This window comes from Ambystoma mexicanum, chromosome 13 (assembly GCF_040938575.1).
Source record: "Ambystoma mexicanum isolate Mex_15411 chromosome 13, UKY_AmexF1_1, whole genome shotgun sequence".
Taxonomy (NCBI): domain Eukaryota; kingdom Metazoa; phylum Chordata; class Amphibia; order Caudata; family Ambystomatidae; genus Ambystoma; species Ambystoma mexicanum.
The window spans coordinates 112,068,448-112,091,020 of record NC_090938.1 but is presented as its reverse complement, the minus strand read 5'-3'; the positions used below and the strand labels follow the sequence as shown (position 1 = coordinate 112,091,020).

The 22,573-nt window shown below is 43.9% G+C and overlaps 1 protein-coding gene across 1 annotated transcript in view; it reads left to right on the top strand.

Annotated features, from left to right (window-relative positions):
• Nucleotides 1-22,573, top strand: part of LOC138520950 (AMP deaminase 1-like) — a 137,141-nt gene that overhangs the window by 106,675 nt on the left and 7,893 nt on the right. The window contains exons 12-13 of the mRNA XM_069633402.1: nt 5,352-5,472; nt 21,510-21,683. Of these exons, the coding sequence (XP_069489503.1) occupies nt 5,352-5,472; nt 21,510-21,683 (295 nt within the window). The remainder of the gene's footprint in view (nt 1-5,351; nt 5,473-21,509; nt 21,684-22,573) is intronic.

The window sequence follows — 22,573 nt, the reverse complement described above, 5'->3', positions numbered from 1 at the left end:
GATCAGTCCGACCCAGCCTCTATGGTAGAAAAGCACAATGAAGTGATGCTTGCCTCTCTGGACTCTATCGCACCACTGAAAATTAGGAAGAGCAAACCTCGCCAACACCTAAATACCTGGTTCACACCCCTATTGAAAGACCTCAGACAAAAGAAACGCCTTAGTGAAAAAACTTGGAGATCAGACCCCTCAGACATCAATAAAAACAACCTGAAGAAACTAGCTACCCTCTACAAAAAAGAAATCCTCCTTGCGAAACAAACCTCCTACAACACCCGTATCACCCAAGCCAAATCCAACACTAAAGAATTGTTCGCCATTCTAAAGGAAGTAGAATCCCCTATCCAAGCGCCCGACTCCTGCCTCAAGGATAAGAACTGGTGCACAGGCATACAGAATGCCCTTGCCAATAAGATAACAATGCTTCAGGCAAAGATCAACAACAAAAAAGCATCTATAATTGGCCCAAATATTGTCAACACTGGCACCCACTCCAAGGTTACCACGAACCCATTACCAACTCTGAAATCCACCACTTCTCCACCTACACTAGACATCCCTCCCTTCTACTTTCGCAAAGTATCCACTTCAGAAGTCAAGAAAGTCATCCTCACTCTCAAACCCTCCAACTGCCAGGGCGACCCATGTCCAGCCCAAATCATAAAAGACGCCGCCTGTGAACTCTCACCTTTCATTACCAAACTTATAAACGCTTCTTTCACATCAGGTACCATACCTAGCAACCTGAAACAATCCTGGGTCCTCCCTCTCCTCAAAAAGCAAACCTTGGACCCCTCCATCCCTACTAACTTCCGCCCCATAACCACTGTGCCGTTCCTACTGAAAATACTAGACGAAGTAGCTTACTTACAAATTCAGCACCATCTGGAACTAAACCATCTCCTAGGAGTTCGACAGTCCGGCTTCAGACCACAGCATGGGACTGAGACTGCACTCCTAGACCTCAAGGCCCAAATAGACACACTAAGATATAAAGGTACGACCTCACTCCTACTACTCCTCGACCTTTCTGCCGCATTTGACCTGGTAGACCATGCAATACTCTGCAATCACCTGGTCACGGCAGCCCGCTTCTCCCATGAAGCAGTTGCATGGATCCAGTCCTTCTTAGACAACAGGACAATGCAAGTCTTCTCTCCTCTAGCAGCTGCAGACCCCGCACCTATTTAATGCGGCGTACCCCAAGGATCATGTGTATCCCATACCCTCTGCAATATCTTCACAAAGCCCCTTTTCGATGATCTAGACGATCTAGGTATCACCTACACTAACTATGCAGATGATACACAGATCCTCGTCCCGTTGACGGGAGATTATGACAAGGATTTGGCCTTTGTGAATAGAATCTACCTCATCATCCAGGCATGGATGGCATCCCACGGTCTATGCCTGAATGATGACAAAACTGAACTCCTAATTCTAGGCACCTCCTCTAACATCAAAAAACTAGGTCCCAACTATGACTCCTTCATAATTGACAACAACATCATTACGGTGGCCAAAGTAGTTAAAACCCTTGGCTTCTACATAGACTCCACGCTCACCTTTGGTAAACAAGTGAGTTCCATGGCCTCAGCCACCTCCTACACCTGCAAGTTAATCAGAGCAGCCAAGCCCTTCCTCTCTCCCAATAACTGTGTCACACTAGCAAGAGCATTAATCCTGTCGAAACTCGACTACTGCAACGCCCTCTACGTAGGTAGCAATAAATACATCACCGCCAAAATACAGACTCTTCAAAGTAATGCCCTTAGAGCCGGCCTAAACTTCCCTAAAAATGCCCATATATCAGACCTCAGGAGATCTACCAACTGGCTCTCCACTAAAGACAAAATCCTCCTTAAAACAGCATCCCTCACACACAAATGCCTTAACCAAGCAGCCCCACAATACCCTATAGACAGATTCACCAGACAAACAGCCTCTCGCCCCTTAAGAAAAGCCAACTCCAACCTTTTACTAGTACCCAGATTCAAACTCACTAAATCTGGTGGGAGCAGCTTCGCTGTTAAAGCAGCACAATATTGGAACTCCCTTCCCCCTGCTCTAAGGGAAGATCTCCCCTACCGGCAATTCAGATCCAAGCTGATTCAACGGCTAAAAGAACATGATGCCTAACTTCACCCTAATGTCATCTGGGATCTCATGTATATTTTGTATATTTGACCTGCTTTATTTATATGTTACACCTGTATTCTTGTAAACGTACTGTAAATATTTCTGTGATTCCCTGACATCAAATGTCTACAGCATTGTAACCATAGCTGTACCAATATGACCAATATGAAGCTGTACCAATCTTCAACCTGTAACCTAAGCTGAACAACCCCCTTGCTGCCTTTGCGCCCGAATACTCCTGGGTCTTGTGCGCTATATAAATAATAAACACAAACATAAACATACACATAAACAATGCCTCCCTGCAATGCAGCAACCCTGGTTGATCCCACAATTTTGCCCAAAAAGGGCACCTCTAGACATGACCATGAAGCTCACAGGGATGACACCATATTCCATGTGAACCAGCGCTGTTGGAGGGCTCAATGGGAGTAGTGATAATTTCTTCAAAAACGTATTTTCCCTTACAGTCATCCTCACGATGTTCATATATCCCCATTGTTCCGAGCTGTACAGGGCTGCTGGTAAAACTTGCTTTTTGTACAGATCCAGAGTGGGAGACATAGCGTCACTCCCGTGGTGAGTAAAAAAAGAGTAGGGTGGCTCCACTAAACTTTTCTAAATTAAGAGCATCTTTATCAACCTGGGAAGTCCATCCAGGGAGTCCATCCAGGGCGTTCCCGAAGCATTACTCCCAGGTAGTTAAAGCGGTCGACCTGTTCAATTGGAGCACCCTCAATCTCCAGTTGGATAATCACAGGTTTTGCAAATTGGTGTCTGAACACCATTGATTTTGTCTTATCAGAGTTCACTTTGAGGCGTAGTCCCTAACATTTAATCAGAAAAATAGTTAAAGAGTTCTGCAGACCATACGTCGTCTGCATAGCACAGTACTGAAAATTTTGCTGAGGCCATCTTGGGACAGTCCTGACAGCCACTTACTAAAGCATCAATTATTTCTTATATGTAAATGTTAACTAGAAAGGGGGCCAGGGCACAGCCCTGTCTGACTCCCGATTCTACCTTTAAAGATCTTGTCTGTTCGCCACCCAGCTCATAACAAACTCGGGCTCTGTTATTAAAATATAATTTGGAGACAATGGAAATCAAGTAGTGGGGGACATTATGGGATACTAACTCCTGCCACAGAGTTGACCTTGAGACAGAGTCGAATGCTGCTCTTAAGGCCAAAAATAAAACATACACATTCATTTTCATTAAAAAAGTGTACTTTTGAATTAACAAGAAGAACATAAAACATAGGTCCACCGTGCCTCTTCCCCTCCTATAGACAGGCTGTTAATCGCTAATCAAACAATTATTATCCACCCATATTGTAAATGGTTAAACATAATTTTAGTAAACTGTTTTCCGCAGTTGTCTAGGAGGGAAATCGGTCTGTAGTTGGCGGGACAGTCTCTTCCTCCTTTCTTATAGATAGGAACTATAATCTCTTCTTCCCAGGATTCTGGAAACCTTTCCGGAAGTAGAATAGCATTGAAAGGTTTATATAGGATCGGCGCCCAAATACAAGCCTCATCTTTGAAGAGGTCTGCCGGAATCAAATCAGGTTCAAGTCAAATAGCATCAGGCCAAGAGGAAGCTCCTGATCGGTAGTGAAGCATGTACCATCGTATTTACTGGTGTTGTTTATTATGGAATCGAATAATTCATTTCAAATGTGGTAACTGCAAATTCTACAACAGAGCCCTAAATATTTTATAACTAGGTGGTACCACAGGGCCAATGTCTGCAATCACAAGTAACACAAACATCACATAACATCTATATAATTATACTGGTGGTCGACAGCGTTTCAGAGCAGTTTTCAAATAAGGTAGAATATCTATCCTGAAGACTTCAAAATTATATTATTGATTTTACATGTTCTATTTGCTGTTAAATCAAGTCTACTTCCTGTTTCTTGTCTCTATGTTGTAATGAACGTTGATGTATTGATTTTATTTCCTATATCTTCATATGCTTTCCTAGTGAAATGATTCCACTCTGCATAAGTTTTGAATTATATGAAAAACTATATACCTGTGATAGCATAGGTTTTTAGGTCAAAAAGCAAGACGCCATTTTTCCCCCTCTGATCCAGTACAACATCTTTCAGGCAAACTCTCATTTATAAAAATCAGTTTCAGGTAATTTCCAGTTCTTAACTAGAAAGATGCAACACTTTTATTAAACCCCAGACTAAGACGTGAGAAGCATCAAGAACTGAACATTTGTGTGTGGTGCAGGGATGGAAGGAAAAGATAGAACCATAACACCAGAGCTCCAGTAGTGGGATACATGAAAGACCTGATTTAAAAGGATTTCCATCACTGTCCAGGCAATGCCCCCACTGGTACCTTCTTAATGACACTTTCTTTAATTCTATGTGTTGACCATCACCTCAAAGCGTGTTTAGTGCTGAGCTTTGTGAATATCATAAGGGTTGAAGTGTAAATCTGAAGTGCTCCAGGCATCTCCTAGCTTGCTCAACAGCATCCTACTGTGACTTGGTGGCCTAGCCTGTAAACCTGCACAAGACTACCTAAAGAACCTACACTTTGCCTATAGAGTTATGTTTCTGAGACTTCAATATTACTTTGTGTTCTTTATGTTGTTACTTATGAATATAGCCCACAAACATGAGATATTCATAGGCTTAAACCATTGTTTTGAACATCAAGTATCCATGATAGTTTTGTGTGGAAAATTAAGACCTTCCATTTGGCCCAAGTGTGAAGCTCTGAAAAAACACCTAGTTCCTACATGTGTCAGAGTAAACTTCAGAAATTTGTTATAATCCTTAAACGAGTAGTTGCAATCACTTTAAGTTGGCTCCAGGTTTATGTTTTGGGGGCATTCTTGAGCCCTTCCACCAGTCCCTTATTTCTATACACCTCCATTTGTTGGAGTTTTAAATATTCACATATATTTTGTATTTGTGCAGTGCAGACGTCATAAACAGGGGCTTTACAAGTCTGACAAGTAAGAAAATTCAATAATAAGTAGTGAAAGAACATAAGCAAAGTGGCTAGCTAGAAATAAGAAACAGATAACGAAAAGTTAGAACCAGTGCGTGTTATTGAATGAAATGCTACCGAGCTCTTCCAGAGGGACAGCATATTGAGTGCCCGTCAGATATATTGTATTCTGATTATGTACACTGTGATGGTGCTGTGTGAGCTTCTCTAAACTTATACTTTTGTTTTCAGGGAGCGTGGGATGAACACCTTTCTCTTTCGTCCGCATTGTGGTGAAGCTGGTGCTATCACTCACCTGCTAACAGCATTCATGACTGCAGATAACATATCTCATGGTCTTAACTTAAAAAAGGTGAGTCGGGATTGTTCACTTTTCGTAGACCAGCTGGTAGCCATGAAGTTGTGCATGCATTCCATTGCATATTTAGAGGGATGATGCTGTTCTGAAGACCTCAAATGAGGCTCCCAGTGTGAGCAGCTGATTTTACCACCTGCACAACCAGACATCATCCAGGAATGCAAGGAATTCAAGCTTTGTACATCATGTACAGTGGAATAAGATATCATTCAAGACTACTCACCGACATCACTCACTGTTTTGTTGACAGTTCACTGTGCCAGCATCTTTTTGATGATGAGATCAAGGTGTCACTGTTGACCCATGGTACTTCTGTACCTTTGATCATGGAGCATCATTTATGCCCCTCATCTGACCTGAGTTAGTGCAATTGACGCTATTTCTGTCTTTACATTGTCAACAGCAAGGTAAAGGTGAGAGGACGCTCGACAGAATGAGAATGGTCATAAGGCCTGGAGATGCAGAAGTGTTTGCGATTTTGAAGGCGGCCATGCAGTTTCTTTGGCAAATGAAACTGTAGATTTGCATTCTGTGTAGAAGACATCACTAAGCATACAAAGAAGAAACAACATTAAGAAGGAAGAGGTCTATGACTGGGGAACATACAAGGCGCAGTGGAATACAAGAATATATGGATTACAACTATAGTTTAAATAAGGCATGTGTGATGAATCTGACAATGTCATCACTCCTTTTCCTAGGATAGCCTCTTCCCATGTGACCAGGGGATGGCAGCCACTACGTGATCCTTACCCTGGGGGTGGCTATGTGTGGGAGGATCACATGGGGGGGAGGTGATTGTTTGTTTGTTTGTTTGTTTGTTTGTTTGGTTATTCCCAGGGGAACAATATGGCATTTTTGGGGAAATCCACACACCCCCCACTCCCATCTAGGGTTGTCCCTTCCCTTCTCCAGGCTCTGATGGCCTATTGTAATACTCTCCATCAACCCCTTGCCAACTCCACTTCCAATATTCCCCACATGTCATAGGAAACAATATATCCACAACTGGGACAAGGACAAACGCCAGAGCAATAAAGATGACTAGGACTGGCAAACCTACACCTCAGTCTATTCTTTGGAGATTGCTTCAACAGACCGGGAACTTTAAATTCGACAAAGCTGATAATGAGGTGTGTGAGCAGGAGGAGCAGACGCTGACTGCAAAACACGTCACCGATCAGAACACCGGGAAGGAGCATGCCACGGGTAGCAGGTGAGACCCAAGACCGCTGGACGAAGCTGGAGTGCAGAGAAACCGCCACTGGCGGGCGTGAAGCAGCAGGAGTGAGCACAGGTGGAAGAGGCACAGAGAAAGCATATCGGTTAACGGGACACACGCCGAGCCAGCGGTGTGAAGGAAACTAGAACAAAGACACGTGGAGAGCATTTCCAGCGCCCGGGGAAGACAAACAGGTTACCAGGGTGCTTAAATGTGTATGCCGCATTGAGCAAGGGGCACAAGAGTCTCAGAATGAAGTGTATGAGGAACCTGAAGTACTTGTGAACTGTAACAGGAACGGGTTGCTGAACCCATATTTACAAGAGGAAAGCAAAGGGAAGGCAACAGTGAATATTAAAGAGAATTCTTTTGAACAAAATCTAACAAGCCAATTTTGGGTCAACATTGTTTCATGGACAAAAGGGAAAACCATCACATATAAGTCCTGGCAGGAGAGTATACCAGGCAAAGTCAAATGTATGAGAAAGATTGCAAGCCAAGCATTTTCAAGAGCGAGTAAAAGTCCTGGCAGGAGAGAATACCAGGTAAAGCTAAGTATATGACAAAGACTACAAGCTAAGTGGTTTCAAGAACACATAAAAGTCATGGCAGGAGAGTATAACAAGGCAGGTCTACGTATTTGAGAAGGACTGCAAGTTAAACACTAAGATTGTGTATAAAAAGTCCTGGTAAGGGAGTACACCCGGCACAGCCAAGTGTGAACCTTATATCATTAAAAGAAGATAACCTTGAGGAAGACTATGGAGGTTGCGAGTTATTTGAAAAAGTGGAAAAGAACCTGGCAGAGCAGTATACCAGGTGACCCATGAGTCTGAGTCTCGCACTTAAGTTGTAACTTGAAAGAGACCTCCAAGGAAGACCCATGCCCTTGGGATTCTGAACTGTCTTGTGTGTGAAGAGGAGCTTGGGAATAATTTCCCAGAGAATTGTGGACCCTTCAAGAGGAAAGAACTACCATCTTGGCTTATCAGGAACTTGGTCATTCTTTTGTTTGTGAACTTTCATATTGGTGAAGTTGAACCTGGGGATCGAAGTCATCCCCAGGAACTTTGAACAGTTTTACATTTGGAACACTTTGGATGAACTTACATTTGGATTTAAACGTTTGTGCCCCTTCAAGATCCAGAATGTTTATCAAAAAGGGCACCTGGTTGATGCCTCGCTCTGCCCAGGTGGGTAGTTGCGTATAAAGGAGAGAATGAGCGAGGTCATGGGGTACCTGGCTGATTAACGAAAAGTGCACACACTCGCCGCCAATGGCAGGAAGGAAGCGCTGCAGGGCAAAATGTCAGCGGTCGCGGTCACAGGATGTGTACGGCGTTCGCTCGGGAGCCGACTGGAGTGAAATAGGAATGGGCGGCCATGTTGGGGTGCGCGATGCAGAGGTGTCCAAAGGGGTGCCTGTACGCATGTGGCGCCGGGCTTCCGTGTGAAACACAGAGGTAAGGGTTGCTGGAAGCCGAATGAGCCCAGGGAGTGGATGCGTTCATCCGAGGTGCTGTGTAGTAGTAATTAGGGTACTCATATGTCAGCGGGGGCGTGGAGGACGCCTTAGGATACAATGATGGTACTGATTGGATGATGCCACGTGTGGTAGTCTAATTGCAGGTATGAGGAGGCAAATTTCTAATGGTGTGTTGGCACATGGGAAACAGAGGTGCTGTAAGTGACAGCGAGAGTTTGATTCAGTTGGTGGTGATGTAATACAGGTCAGTAATTGCAAAGCAGGTCAAAGATTGTCAAAACATGGTTGCGAGCATCATGATGTGTGTTTACACAGAATAAACATCAGGTGCTGCAAAAAACCAACAACATATGTGCATTCAGGAGTAGTCACAGTTATAAGCACACTCCGTGGTTGAGCGTTGTGATATACAAATATAGCAACCATGGATCAGTTAGCAGTGACACAAATAGAGTCCAAAATTGACATGACAAAATGGCAACACAGGCTATGAAGGAGAGCCGCCGTTATAGGAAGTGTTTCCATTCTACACAAATGTTTAGTCCTGATCGGACAGAATTTAATCTGTGCACCCATTTTTGTTCCAGACGGGTTAGAATTCTGTCGACATCTCCTCCTCCGACAGTGGCTGTACCTTCTGTATCACCAGCCATTTGAGGTCCATGTTTGTGTGGTTTTTCTTTACAAAGTGGTCAACAAGGGGTTGGTCAGGGACTTTGTTTTTAATGCATGAGCGATGCTCGCAGATCCTGGTCTTTAATGGTCTCATGGTTTTGCCTACGTAAATTAGTCCGCAGAGACAGGTAATGACACAGATGACCTTACTTAGTGTTACAGTTGGTATGGTCTTGCAGGGTCCAATTGAGGTCATTGTGGTGAAATATTTTGGTGGTTTCCGTAAATTGGCAGACAGTATATTTGCCGCACCTGTAGTGACATTGGACAGGTGGTAGATTCCATAGAGTATTTGTGGCTTGGTAGGTTCAATGAAGGTGTGTACCAGGGATTCCCTGATGTTCCGGTTTTTCTTAAAGGCAAACAAAGGTACTTTTTGTAGTGATCCCTCGTTTTTGATGATAGGCCAGTGTAGTTTGATGGTTTTCTTGATGAGGTCGCTGAGTGGGCTGAAGGTGGTAACACATACCAATCTATCAAGTACCTTTTTGGGTGTTTTGGTGAGACATATGGTGCGGTCGTTGTTGGTAGCCCTCTTTTTTGCGTTTTTGTTGGCTTTTTTTGGGTATCCTCTGTCTGCCAACCTTGTTTGGAGATCTGTTGCGTGTTTATCAAAAGTGGTGCATTCGGTGCACTTTTTTCTGACTTCGGAGGAATTGCCCGTAAGGTAAAATGTATTTCATACTTACGGGGTGGTAGCTGTCAAAATGGAGCAAGGTGTTCCTGTCCGTAACTTTGCGGAACAGTTCCGTGAGGAGACGATTACCTGACCTATAGATGTGTAGATCTAAAAAATCAATGGCATGAAAATCCCAGTGGATGGTAAATCTAATGTACTGATTACATTGGTTAAGCCATCCATGGAAGGCGATGAGGTCTTCAGAGTCGCATTTCCAGATTAGTAGGACGTCATCTATGTATCTCTTCCATAACATGACATTCTGTTGGTAGGGGTTGTGGGCAGACAGGATGTGTTCTGTTTCATAGTTGGCCATATATAGGTTCGCTATGTCAGGAGCGAATGTGGCGCAGATACTGACACCTTTAATCTGTATATATAGTTGGTCCTTGAACAGAAAGAAGTTTTTGGTCATGGCCAATCTGACACATTCGAGAATGAATTCAGTGGGTACAGCCGTGATGTTGGTTTTGGTATCGAGGAAAAGTCGCAGTACTTCCAGGCTTTCTTGCTGGGGTATCGATGTGTATAAAGATTCCACATCTAAGGTCGCTAGGATGTAATCAGGTTGCATGTAAATCTCATTTAGCATGAGGATGGTGTCAGTACTGTCCTTGAGGTATGACTCCATTTTGAGGACGAATGGTTTGAGAAACAAATCGGTATAGACCGATAGGGGTTCAAGTATTGAGTCACAAGCGGAGACAATGGGTCTTCCGGGAAGGTTGGTGAGGTTTTTATGCACCTTGGGTAGTATATAGAATGCTGGGATGCGGGGGTGGTTCTTTTTCAGAAATCGATGTTCCTCTCCGCAAATCCAGGACTCTTGAAGTGCGTGGTTCGTCAGGCTCAAAATTTCCTCCTGCAGTTCCTTGCTCGGATCTCTTTGCAGGCGTGAATATGCGTTAGCGTCACTTAGTAGACGTAGGCATTACGTGTCATAGTCGGTGGTGTTGGAAATGACAATCCCTCCGCCTTTGTCCGCCGGTTTGATCGTAATGGTTTGATTGTCTTTGAGTGAGGAAAGTGCCTTCCTTTTGTCTGGTGAGAGATTATCCGGGTAGTAATTCCTTTGTGATAGTCCTTTCCGGATTGCACTGGTCACCATCTTCTCGTAGGTGTCAAATTCACAGGGGATGGTATGCGGCGGTGGCATGAAGGTGGATTTGATTTTTAAACCTGTGGTGTTTTCTTTTTCATTTTGCGGGTTGGTGGAGTGTTCCGGTTAATATACCTCAAAAAAATATTTGAGACGAATGTTGCGGAAAAAGCGTTTGAGTTCAACCTCTGTGTCGAAAGCCTGGGCCTTCGCAGCCGGAACAAATGAGTCCTTTTTCCAAAAGATTAATTTCTGCAGCCGTCACCGACCGCACCATATGTCTCACCAAAACACCCAAAAAGGTACTTGATAGATTGGTATGTGTTACCACCTTCAGCCCACTCAGCGACCTCATCAAGAAAACCATCAAACTACACTGGCCTATCATCAAAAACGAGGGATCACTACAAAAAGTACCTTTGTTTGCCTTTAAGAAAAACCGGAACATCAGGGAATCCCTGGTACACACCTTCATTGAACCTACCAAGCCCACAAATACTCTATGGAATCTACCACCTGTCCAAGGTCACTACAGGCGCGGCAAATATACTGTCTGCCAATTTACGGAAACCACCAAAATATTTCACCACAATGACCTCAATTGGACCCTGCAATACCATACCAACTGTAACACTAAGCAGGTCATCTATGTCATTACCTGTCCCTGCGGACTAATTTACGTAGGCAAAACCATGAGACCAGTAAAGACCAGGATCTGCAAGCATCGCTCATGCATTAAAAACAAAGTCCCTGACAAACCCCTTGTTGACCACTTTGTAAAGAAAAACCACACAAACATGGACTTCAAATGGCTGGTGATACAGAAGGTCACAGCCACTGTCAGAGGAGGAGATGTCGACAGAATTCTAACCCGTCTGGAACAAAAATGGGTGCACAGATTAAATTCTGGCCGATCAGGACTAAACATTTGTGTAGAATGGAAACACTTCCTATAACCCCGGCTCTCCTTCATAGCCTGTGTTGCCATTTTGTCATGTCAATTTTGGACTCTATTTGTGTCACTGCTAACTGATCCATGGTTGCTTTATTTGTATATCACAACGCTCAACCACGGAGTGTGCTTATAACTGTGACTACTCCTGAATGCACATATGTTGTTGGTTTTTTGCAGCACCTGATGTTTATTCTGTGTAAACACACATCATGATGCTCGCAACCATGTTTTGACAATCTTTGACCTGCTTTGCAATTACTGACCTGTATTACATCACCACCAACTGAATCAAACTCTCGCTGTCACTTACAGCACCTCTGTTTCCCATGTGCCAACACACCATTAGAAGTTTGCCTCCTCATACCTGCAATTAGACTACCACCCGTGGCATCATCCAATCAGTACCATCATTGTATCCTGAGGCATCCTCTGCGCGCCCGCTGACATATGAGTACCCTAATTACTACTACACAGCACCTCGGATGAACGCATCCAATCCCTGGGCTCATTCGGCTTCCAGCAACCCTTACCTCTGTGTTTCAAACGGAAGCCCGGAGCCACATACGTACAGGCACCCCTTTGGACACCTCTGCATCGCGCACCCCAACATGGCCGCCCATCCCTATTTCACTCCAGTCGGCTCCCGAGCGAACGCCGTACACATCCTGTGACCGCGACCGCTGACATTTTGCCCTGCAGCGCTTCCTTCCTGCCATTGCCGGTGAGTTTACTCGACTTATACCACGCCGTCCCTCTGTGGACTACACGCCATTTTACTGCGTGTTTTACTTCTTTTGCCCCTTTTTTTAACTAAATAAAAGGGGTGCGGATTACACTACATACGGGTGCTAGTGTGCTTTTTAAACAGGGGTCACTCCCCATATTCCCTTTTGAGGCACTTTCACCCACAACTAGACTCATACCACGTCACCCTACCTTGGGCTCCTCGCCATTCCACCGCATGTCTCTCCTTCCTTTGTTTTAATAAGTGTGCAGAACACACTGCGCACGGGTGTCTGTGTGTTCCCAGATGCGGGTCACTCCCGGCATTTTCACCATTTTTAATCATGGACCACCACCCACGCACACCGATTTTTGTAAACCGCACAGTGTATCTCGTCCCAAGGTGCGCTTCCTTAAGCCCCTTGTTGTGTCTCTTTCTCCGCAGCCTCCCAGCTTGCGGTTTCCTCGCGTACCCATCACGCCAGCCTGCTCCACCCTACCATAGGCGTCAACAGGCTTCCCTAAGGTAAGCTTGGCACTTACCGGTTTTAAACCTAGGTGCATTCCTACTCCGTTTGGCTAATCACAACCTTTCTGTCAATCCTACTGCTACAGGAATGGCCACTTCTAGGACCTCAAAAATCCTCCAGTGTACTTCTGACACTGCTACCCGCTGAAGTCACAGCGCACCTAAGTTCCGGTAAGCACCGGTCCTTCTTGTACTTAAACCTACACCTGTGCTAGATACCTACGTTTGTGCCCACTCCTAAATACTTCCCGTCTACAAACCCCACAAGATACTCCACGCTTTGGAATATCCCGTCCTGATGAAGGCCACACCATCAGAGCTTAATTCAGCTCATTTTCTGGCTGAAACACTGTCTTGTTGACTGTTATATTGTCCCATGTTGTCTTTGTCCAACTTTACATTGTTCAGATGTATATTTGCTGATTGCTACATGCTATCACATCACTAAATCCACTGGTCTCCTTCCCAAGGACCCCTCAGTGGATGTGCAAGCATTGAAAAGACGCTGCAAATATTCTGCATTTGCCATGTACTATTTGGTTACTAAACCATTTATGTGTAAATACTGCTGTATCTTGTGTAAAACCTCAGTCAAGTGTATCTACTAACACAAAAACTACAGTTCCATTAAAATCTGACTGTGGTACTTTAAAGCGTCCTGATACATTTGTGTTAGGAGTCAATTGTACCCCCGTAGGAGTGTGTGCACTTTTCGTTAATCAGCCAGGTACCCCATGACCTCGCTCATTCTCTCCTTTATCCTTCAAGATCCAGAGACAATACCCTTTGCACCTTAGATTTGTTTTTAGAGTGTGAGGGACAGAATAGCATTACGGACACAGGGCATATAATTTTGGTCATCTTGACAAAGGACAGACACATTAGAATTGGTTGTGGTAGGGAAACAGCTCTTAGACTAGGGATAGTGAGGCATTTTCCCAACCCTTTTTGATTAAATGAAAACCTTTAACCCAAAACATGCGTCCACTGTGTCTTCGTCTCATTCCCGGCTACTTACACATGGCGGAAGACAACGAGTCCCGCAACTAGCTGCCCTACTTCCACACACACAAGCTGGTCAGTGACTAGAGCCCATGAGGCACACAAAGGCTGTCAACAATTATTTATGCAGCCACAAACCAGGTCAAGTTAGAAAAACAACATATTTTAATCCATATACACTTTTAACAGAAAGTTTAAAATCAATAAAAAACAAGCCTGACATATATTGATGATGATGCTTTTGTGATGAAAATTAATATCAGTCTCCATGTATTGGTCTTCTCTAGGAGAAGACCAATACATGGAGACTGATATTAATTTTCACTTTTGTTACTAACATCACAAAAGCATCTGGATATCATTTAACATCTTGTGTTTGGTCCTTGAGTTGTATTCCAAATGCCTTACCCAAGACGCGTTGTGAAGAATCCATCCTTTATATATGTCAGGCTTGTTTTTTTTATTGATTTTAAACTTTCTGTTAAAAGTGTATACTGATTAAAATATGTGGTTTTTAGTCACTGACCACCTTGTGTGTGTGGAAGTAGTGTAGCTAGTTGTGGGACTCGTTGTCTTCTGCATTATTCTCCTCATCCACAACAGCCCCCTGTTATAAAAAAGAGGAACCTTCCTTGCTCGACTCTTACCCCTACTTACACATGGCATCTAGACGAACAGGGTCATAGAGCTAATTCGTCCTGGCAAATCATGCCTGCAGTAACACACTCTTAACATGTCCAATGACACCCTTTGGCTCTAAGCGCACTGTGTATGACTGCACCTTGCACTTTGCTTCACATAGCAAGTACAGAATGCTGCTATGTGGTCACATGTCTAGTTTGACACTAGAAAGCTAGTTGGTTAATCTTAGAAAGTGCATTGGACCTGATAAAAAAGAAATTCTTTTTTTAACACTCATCCTGCATCATTGTTATCCTTCATAAATTAAAATGCTTTATTTCATTATTTTCATTATTTCTTTTTGTAATTGAACTTTTCAGAGTTGTTTTTGCGGGCTCAAATGCATAGTTCACTGTAACCCTTTCAAGTAATTCGGAACAAATGTAATCTGTACATTGAAATGTGACCTGCTCCATATATGCCAATTTTGATTGCTTTTCCACAATGGTTTCCTTGGTTATTTTCAACAGTGCAAAACTATCCCTTTGCCGCAAATGCATTACTTGTTTGATGCTTGAAGCATTTATTCGGGTTGATATCCATTGCCAAATTATCTGCTGGTAGGTTCTCTGTGATCTCAGAGTTCAATTACGTGCACCAGTCCATGTGACATTGATCAAGTATATCCACATTGGATTGGTTTATCAAGTGTAATATTTGACGATGCTCCGAATTTGCCCATTTTCCTTTCAGAGAGTTGATAGTAAGAGGTGATTGATGTTGTTTTATTTGCTAGAAACTCTATGTAATTAGTGATTGCAATGTATAGGATTAGAAAGTCCTACATTTCAAGGCAAACTAAGAAGTACATTTTTGCACCCATGGGGATAGGTCCATAAAATACGAGTCACTCATTATGCATGCTGCAATCCACAAGTCTTTTGAGAGTTTCGTGTCGTATGTCCTGACAGGTTTACTCCAGGCAGCTGTCATTTTTTAGAGAACATGTCCTTTTTATTCATAGACTCCCCAGGCTGCAAAGTGCTGATATGCTTTTGGGTGAGCGCAATATAGATTTTAACAATAGTGTTTTAATGTATTTTGCTGACTATTTATCCAATGAGTCTCTTCATGTTGTTCAAAAATATTCCTGCTCACTTGCTATAAAAGATGGCTCTCAAGTTATTTTCTGACATCTGGGAGATCAAATGAATGCTACTTTGTGTGTGCAATCCCTTTAGTGACAGGATTGATTTCTTGCTATCCAATAGAAGTACTTAAAACAGGTTTTCAACAAGGCCTTGAGGTAAATCAACGAACAGTGAGAGAGCTCATGGAACTTGCACTTTTAATGGGGAAAACCAAGAGATTATATGCCCGACAGGTGGAAAGGCCAACACCGCCACCCTTATTGGTTGCCTACACAAAAGCATGCTCTTAAATCTTATGTATAGCCATACCGTCATACAAACCAAGCAATTACAGTGTGATCCATACAGCAATGTGCATCCATGAACTCTGCTCATTTGTAATTCTAAATTAGGTAGGGTATAACGTTTGATCTCCCAATCAAAAAAGTCTATCGACGGGCTGTAGGCTGCCATTCCAGTGCCCGACAATCACAGTACTGAACGATTGTTTAGCTTAATAAGTGCTGGGACCCCCTTGTTATTTCTCCAGTAAATTAAGGCATATTGAGCCTTTCCACCCTGAAGGAGCATGTATGCAATATCACCCAGACTGCTAATTTAGTCCTACTGACTGAGGGAGAGGTCATTATCAGGGGATAATGACCCACATCAAGCTATTGCCAAAGGATAAGTTGAGGGCTACATATTGAGGAATGGCCCTTATTCCAAGCAATAATTGGACCCCTTCCAAAGTCTATAAAGCTATGAGCAAACAGAAATTTGCAACTAAGAAGGAAAGTGATTTTTATTGTGAAGAAAAATAAGACAGACACAAGTGACCACAGTTCAAGGGTGTTTATTGAACTTCAATTGGGTTTGAAAAACGCCTATGTAAACCGAAATCTAAAGATGGGAGCAAGCTACAACCATCAAATAATGATAACGCAGTCTTAGTGGTATCTTGTCAAAATAAAAGGGCCTATAGTAATAAACCTATTGCCAATCCTTACCTCTAAATACAAATAGTGTGGGAAACAATGTTGTGCAAAAGAAACGTTTTCAAGAAATCATATGTCAGGATATTCAAGCCATAGGCTTCCCTTCCCCACGTTTTCAGCACGGGACAAGGCGGCACACTTGAGCTTAGCACAGTCTCAGGCTTCTCTAGCATGAGGGTGCAGTTCAAAACTTCAACATCATAGCCTTCTATGCCATAGTCTCTTTGCCATTCAAAGTCTCTTCTTTCAATTGATCTCCCTCTGCCAGGCTCGGACCAACCTTACCCACATTGCCATAAACTTTCTTTAGTGTATCAACATCAAAGACTTTCGATTGAGCGCATTATTTTACTTGACCCGTCGCAGTACCACTTTGATTCACAATCTTTTGCCACTCTTTCACTTTTGTCAACTCTCAGCTGGATACCTTACAGAGCCCTTCGATTGAGCACACACGCGGTGCCAGACAACTCTGTCAAAGGTATCGTATCTTGGTTTCAAAGTTCAATCACTCATCTGCAGTTCAACATTACTCGCGTTGGTTATCACAAGCGTTTCAAACAATGTTTGTTCCAGCACTCGCCATACAATGTTGCACCTGCAACCTTGGCTTCAACACAGACCGGTCTTATATCGGTCTCCCCAACTCACTGGCTTTGTTGATTTCACTGTGGCGTTCCTTTGTTCTTGGAGCCAAGGACAGTACCACGGCAGCTGGCAATTCTCCCGCCTTGATTATCAACGCAGGAGGGCCCTGTGTACCTCTGACACACAGTGCAGGATTCTTCAGCCGGTTTCCTGGTCTTAGGCTTTCTGTTCTCGAGGTTTCATGAAAGTAACGGTTCCTTGTCGAAAAAAGGTCGACCCCCTTCTGTCTTGCCTTTTTCTTCTCTTGTTAAACAGACATCTTGGAACTGCTATTTCCTTGTGTGATTTGCCACGTTCAGTGTGTGCTCTCATGATCCACCTTTTATCCGTGTGGTGGAGCTTAATGAAAGTCAGGTGTGTGTGATGTCAGTAATTGCCTGACCTTGCCTGACCATTGTATTAGGACACGTCAGGTATGTGACTTGAGTGTTAGTCCGTTTTCTCTCATAGCGGGCTGCCTGTGAGAAAGTGTTTGTGTTGTCAAAGGAGGGTAAGGGGGTTGAGTTCCTAAATGTCCTACCTGGTAGGATGAGGTAAAGATGTTACAGTGAAGGGGGTACCACGTCTCACCATTCATTGTCCCACTCCCCAAAGACCCCTCACTCAGGTGATCCTCCTACACTGGTCCACCACCACTAACTGGATCCAAAAGCGATGGCCGTGTCCTGGCCACCTGAATGACAGATTCCCGGGGACTAGTGGGTGAGGCAACTTCTGGTTTCTCATAACACACATAACTTCCAATGTTAATTTTATGAACATGGCACTAGTTGCAGTAAACTTAATGCATTGTGTGCCTTTCTGCTTTATGTTATGTAAGGGTGCAGAAGTAAGGCTTGAACAAAAAGGTGACGTAGTTTTGGTTATAAACTTTTATTAACCAGTAAAAGGGTTGGGAAAACGGCCTCTCTCTCCCTAAAGCTAAGAGGGGTTTCCCAGCCTCAAAGAAATATAAGGAAAGCGTCAGGATGTCAAACAAATAGTCACCATTGCGTCCCGAAAACCCTACTTCTGACCCTAACACTAATAACACTTATAACATAAATCTAATGTGCAAGGGTGTTCTTTTCCAAACGAGGGCGCAGTTCTTGCCAACAGAAAAGTTCCCAATGTCTCGCGTGGTCAAAATGACAAAAAGAATGATCAAAACTGTATTACTCCAAGGATTAGGCGTTAGCTCCTTTCCCCTGCATGCCTTCTGGTTCCACTTTAGGTGCTTGTCCGGTTATTATGTTGTTTATTTTCCTTTTCTTATCTCCTTGGGTCCCAGACCCTTTACCTTCTTGAATGAACTTCACTATTATTAGATGCTCATATGGGCGCGAGTCCCAGATGCACAATACTGTATTATACCAGCTTGGTGTACACTCCTGCCAAGCGTATATTTTTTTCTGCTCTGTTTTTGCTTTCAGGGTCCCAGACTATCTTCTTTACTCCCATGCCAAGCATGTGCTTTTTTGGACTGTCTCTGTTTCTCTCAGGGTCCAAGACCCTCTTGTTCTCTGGCTTTCATAAGAGTGCAGGTCCAAGACCCTCTTATCTCGTGTTCTGCAGTTGTTCCCCGATTCCTCCCGGACCTCTAGCACCTCTTGGACTGCATGCGTACCTGCCTGTGTGGTTCACGTCTTCCAAGCACCGGTGCTTCCCTCTGAGGCTCCGGTACAATTTGGTAATTCTCTACGGTCGGCGGCGTCTCCGCCTGTCAATTCTTCTTCCTCGGGCTGGACCTTCTGTCTCCAGCCTCCTTCAGGTTCCTCTTCTTCCTTCTCTGGCCACGCTTTGTCCTTCCAGCGGCTTGCCAGAGTTTGGGACGCACAGAGGTTTGTTTGGGCAGCCTGAGAAGTAGCTCCTTCTTCCTGGACTACCTTCATACTCCCAATCGCCTCCATGCAGGCTGTCTCCTGCTGCGGCACCCTGTTCGCCAAGTCAGCGTCTCCCGGGTTTCCTCATCGGAGGATGGCTGTGTCCATGTTGGTTTCCATCTGATATTTTGTATTTCCTTTGATCAATCAAATGCTGTGAGAGACTAGACTGTTCACTCCGGTTCTCTGAAGTGATTTTCATACTCCTGGTCATCTTCTTCACTGTACTCATATTGAAATTAAATGTAAAGCAGTTTGTATTTTCAGGGCGCTAGTCAGGTCTAACATACTAGGTTGGTTGACCTAACAACAAAGGATGTTGGCACTGGTTGGGAACAGGGAAGGAGAGTTTGGCTTGGGGAAAGGGGGAGGGAGGGTCAAACGAAGCAGAGGTATCCTGCGTTCTCTGGGAAGGGTTGTCCTTAATCCCATAAGGAGGTTCCTCCCCCATGTGATTCTCCCCCGGTGCACCACCCCCAGGTGGGACTATTGTACTGTGGACGCACAGCTCTGGCCCCATAGGAAAGGCCTCCCCCTAGGAGAAGGGACAACATCCACTGATTTGTCACAGTTAGTAGGGGGGTTTGTGCTGCACATGCTCCTCTCTCCACAGCTGAAGGTCATAGGTTCTGTACTTGCTTTTTAGTACTTACGCTATGTAGATCAGTCATAGCCTAGGAGGTGGGAATATTTTGTTATTATTCCCATTTGTGGACACATTTTTAAAGTTACAGGTGATAAGAGGTTTATTCCTATGCCTTTGTCGCCTTCCGATCTGGAAAAGGTGTCATACAATGCCATGGTATGACTCTGCTATACCATTGCCCAATGATTATTTGCCTCCCTCAAAAAAACATTTTGGCTGGAATAATTGAGTAAAAGGATGAATATTATCCATGGAACAGTCTGTTGAGGCAAAATCACCCCGGTTCTGTAATCTTGTTCTGTGTCTGCTTTCTTTTCTAGACAATTTCAACAATTTCCAAGCAAAGGTTTAATTTCCCATAATGACCCATTTTTTTATTGGTAATGTCAGTCCCCTGAGTTCCTCTGGCTAAATCCCTACTGCTAATGCTGTTTTGTCTTGAATTGGTGTCTAGGAAGGTGTGTACAATACATAGCGTTCAGGCAACCGCTCTATAGGAGTGCAATCTATCTTGTACTCTACTCCCACACCTAGTGAGCCTTGCCCATCAGTTTCCATAATTATCCGAGACTTTTCTTTAATCTGTTTACTTTGCATTTTGGAGTTTTGCAATCTTTTTTCTGCTGAGCTGAGGCAATGCAAGAAAATCACTAAAATCATTGAATAGCCAAATAAATCAGGACTCAAAAAAGACACTGGGCCTCATTAGGACCCTGGCGGAGAGGGTATTACGCCAGCGTAGTGCATGGCGTACCTCTCCGCCATACTACGAGTTCCCGTAGCGCCATGGAGGTTTTCTCCGCCTGGTTTTACCAGCCGGAGAAAACCATGGCGCTACGGGACCTCGTTGTTAATTACGCCACCGTATTTTACGGTGGCGTAATTAACTCCTTCCCCACTCCCATTATACCCTATGGGGCAAAAATGGGAATGGGGAAGGGCAGAATGGGGATTGGGGATTTACCGCTCCGCCGAGGTCGGAATGGGGCGGTAAATCCGCCAACCCCCATGGCGCTATCGGCGGCTTTCCGCCATGCTTCGCGGTGCATTTAGCACCGCGAAATCCGCCTGGGTCGTAATGAGGCCCACTGTCAGGTTGGTCAAGCGTTTACCTTTCTGCCTCTAGGAAAAGGAAGTGCCTGTCTTAGAGCATCACACTCTTCTGCAAGCAAGCGCATGAACCAGATCAACCAAAAGATAGGACACACCGCACATCTGTAGGGAAAAGAGGAAGTTGGGGGAAGTATAAGCAGCACTTATTTGGAGAAGGAGAGCCTACAAATTATGTATACGTGTATGAAGCATAAAATGATGGGTCCTCTTCAGCTAGGAAGAGTTCCAAATTATAGGAACCCGAAGCGGACCCTATCCACGAGATTTAATAATTCATTAGGTAAGAGCCTTTAAGACTGTAATTGAGTTGAATACGCTTCAGTACACTTACACCAGCTAAACCATGCGAGATGCAACGGTAAGTCAGTTTTGAAAAGGGCTGTATGAGCAGAAGCATTGTGTCGATGAACATTATGTTCCGATTTAAGAAATATTTTCATTGACATTTTCCAAACTATTGGTGTGCCCTCTCTGTTCAACGGGTTTTAACAGATGCTTGTTATTGGATATGTCCAAAAGGTTTTCCTGAAATAGTAGCATGCGTTCTTAAGCAAAAGGCAAAAGGCATTAAGAAAAAGCCGTGCCACGTGAGAGGTGGTGTATTTTTCCTTTGGTGCTATTTAAATTTGTCTTTCTCTTACAGAGTCCTGTCCTGCAGTACCTGTACGTTCTCTGCAAAATACCTATTGCTATGTCACCACTGAGTAACAACAGCCTCTTCCTTGAGTATGCTAAGAACCCGCTGCTGGATTTCCATGAAAAAGGCCTGATGGTGTCTCTTTCCACAGACGACCCAATGCAATTCCACTACACTAAGGTGATGTACTAGGTTATAAACTGTACAATCTATCCCAAAATGCAGATTTTATATTAATGATGATCACTAAAGCTCACATCTCACTATTACAAATGAGTGGTATCAGCTTGAAAGTGTACCTTTTCTATGACACACTGATAGGGAGCTGACTTGCCCTGGATCACTTGAGGTAACGGGCTGGTAAAAGGTTTCAGCGGTAGGGTTGTGGAGTGTAATGCCTGCTGATAGTACCAAAGCTCCCCACACTGACTGCCTACATCAGTGTAAGCACCTTACTCTGTAGAATCCATTTTGCTCTTTCACTGGCGCACAAAGCTCCTGAATGCCAAGTAACCACAGGTGCAACAGTTGGACGATACTAAGGATGCTCTAAAATCAGGAGAGGCTATCTGCTGATCCTCCTAATTTGAAATAAGGATCATGACATGGCTTGATAGAAATACTACAACGCCTGTACCCATCCTAGGCCAGTGCTGGGCTTCTCTAGGAATCATATGCATTTTCCAGCCATTTCCTCCCTCACTTCCAGTGTTTCCATTGCAGTCTCTGCCTTAAGATGGTGGTAGGGTCAACCAAGTGTTGATAAGGAAGTTGCATCAGACTGTAGAGAACTGTACATAACTACACAAGGCTCTGTTGGATCATGAGCATTTGGGAACAGCAAGGAGTAGATTAAGTTAGCCTTCAGTTATAATGAGGGTATGCCCACAGCTCATTGTACATTGTGTGCACTGCAAACTGAAACGAATGAACACATGTTTGTTTAAATTGATAGAATCCCTAATGTCATACATAAGTGGTTGATAAAGGTCTGATCATGAGGGACCCACTAGGGGAGTCTCTACAGAAAGGTCAAGTCACTCCATACATTGAAAAATAATAATTAGATG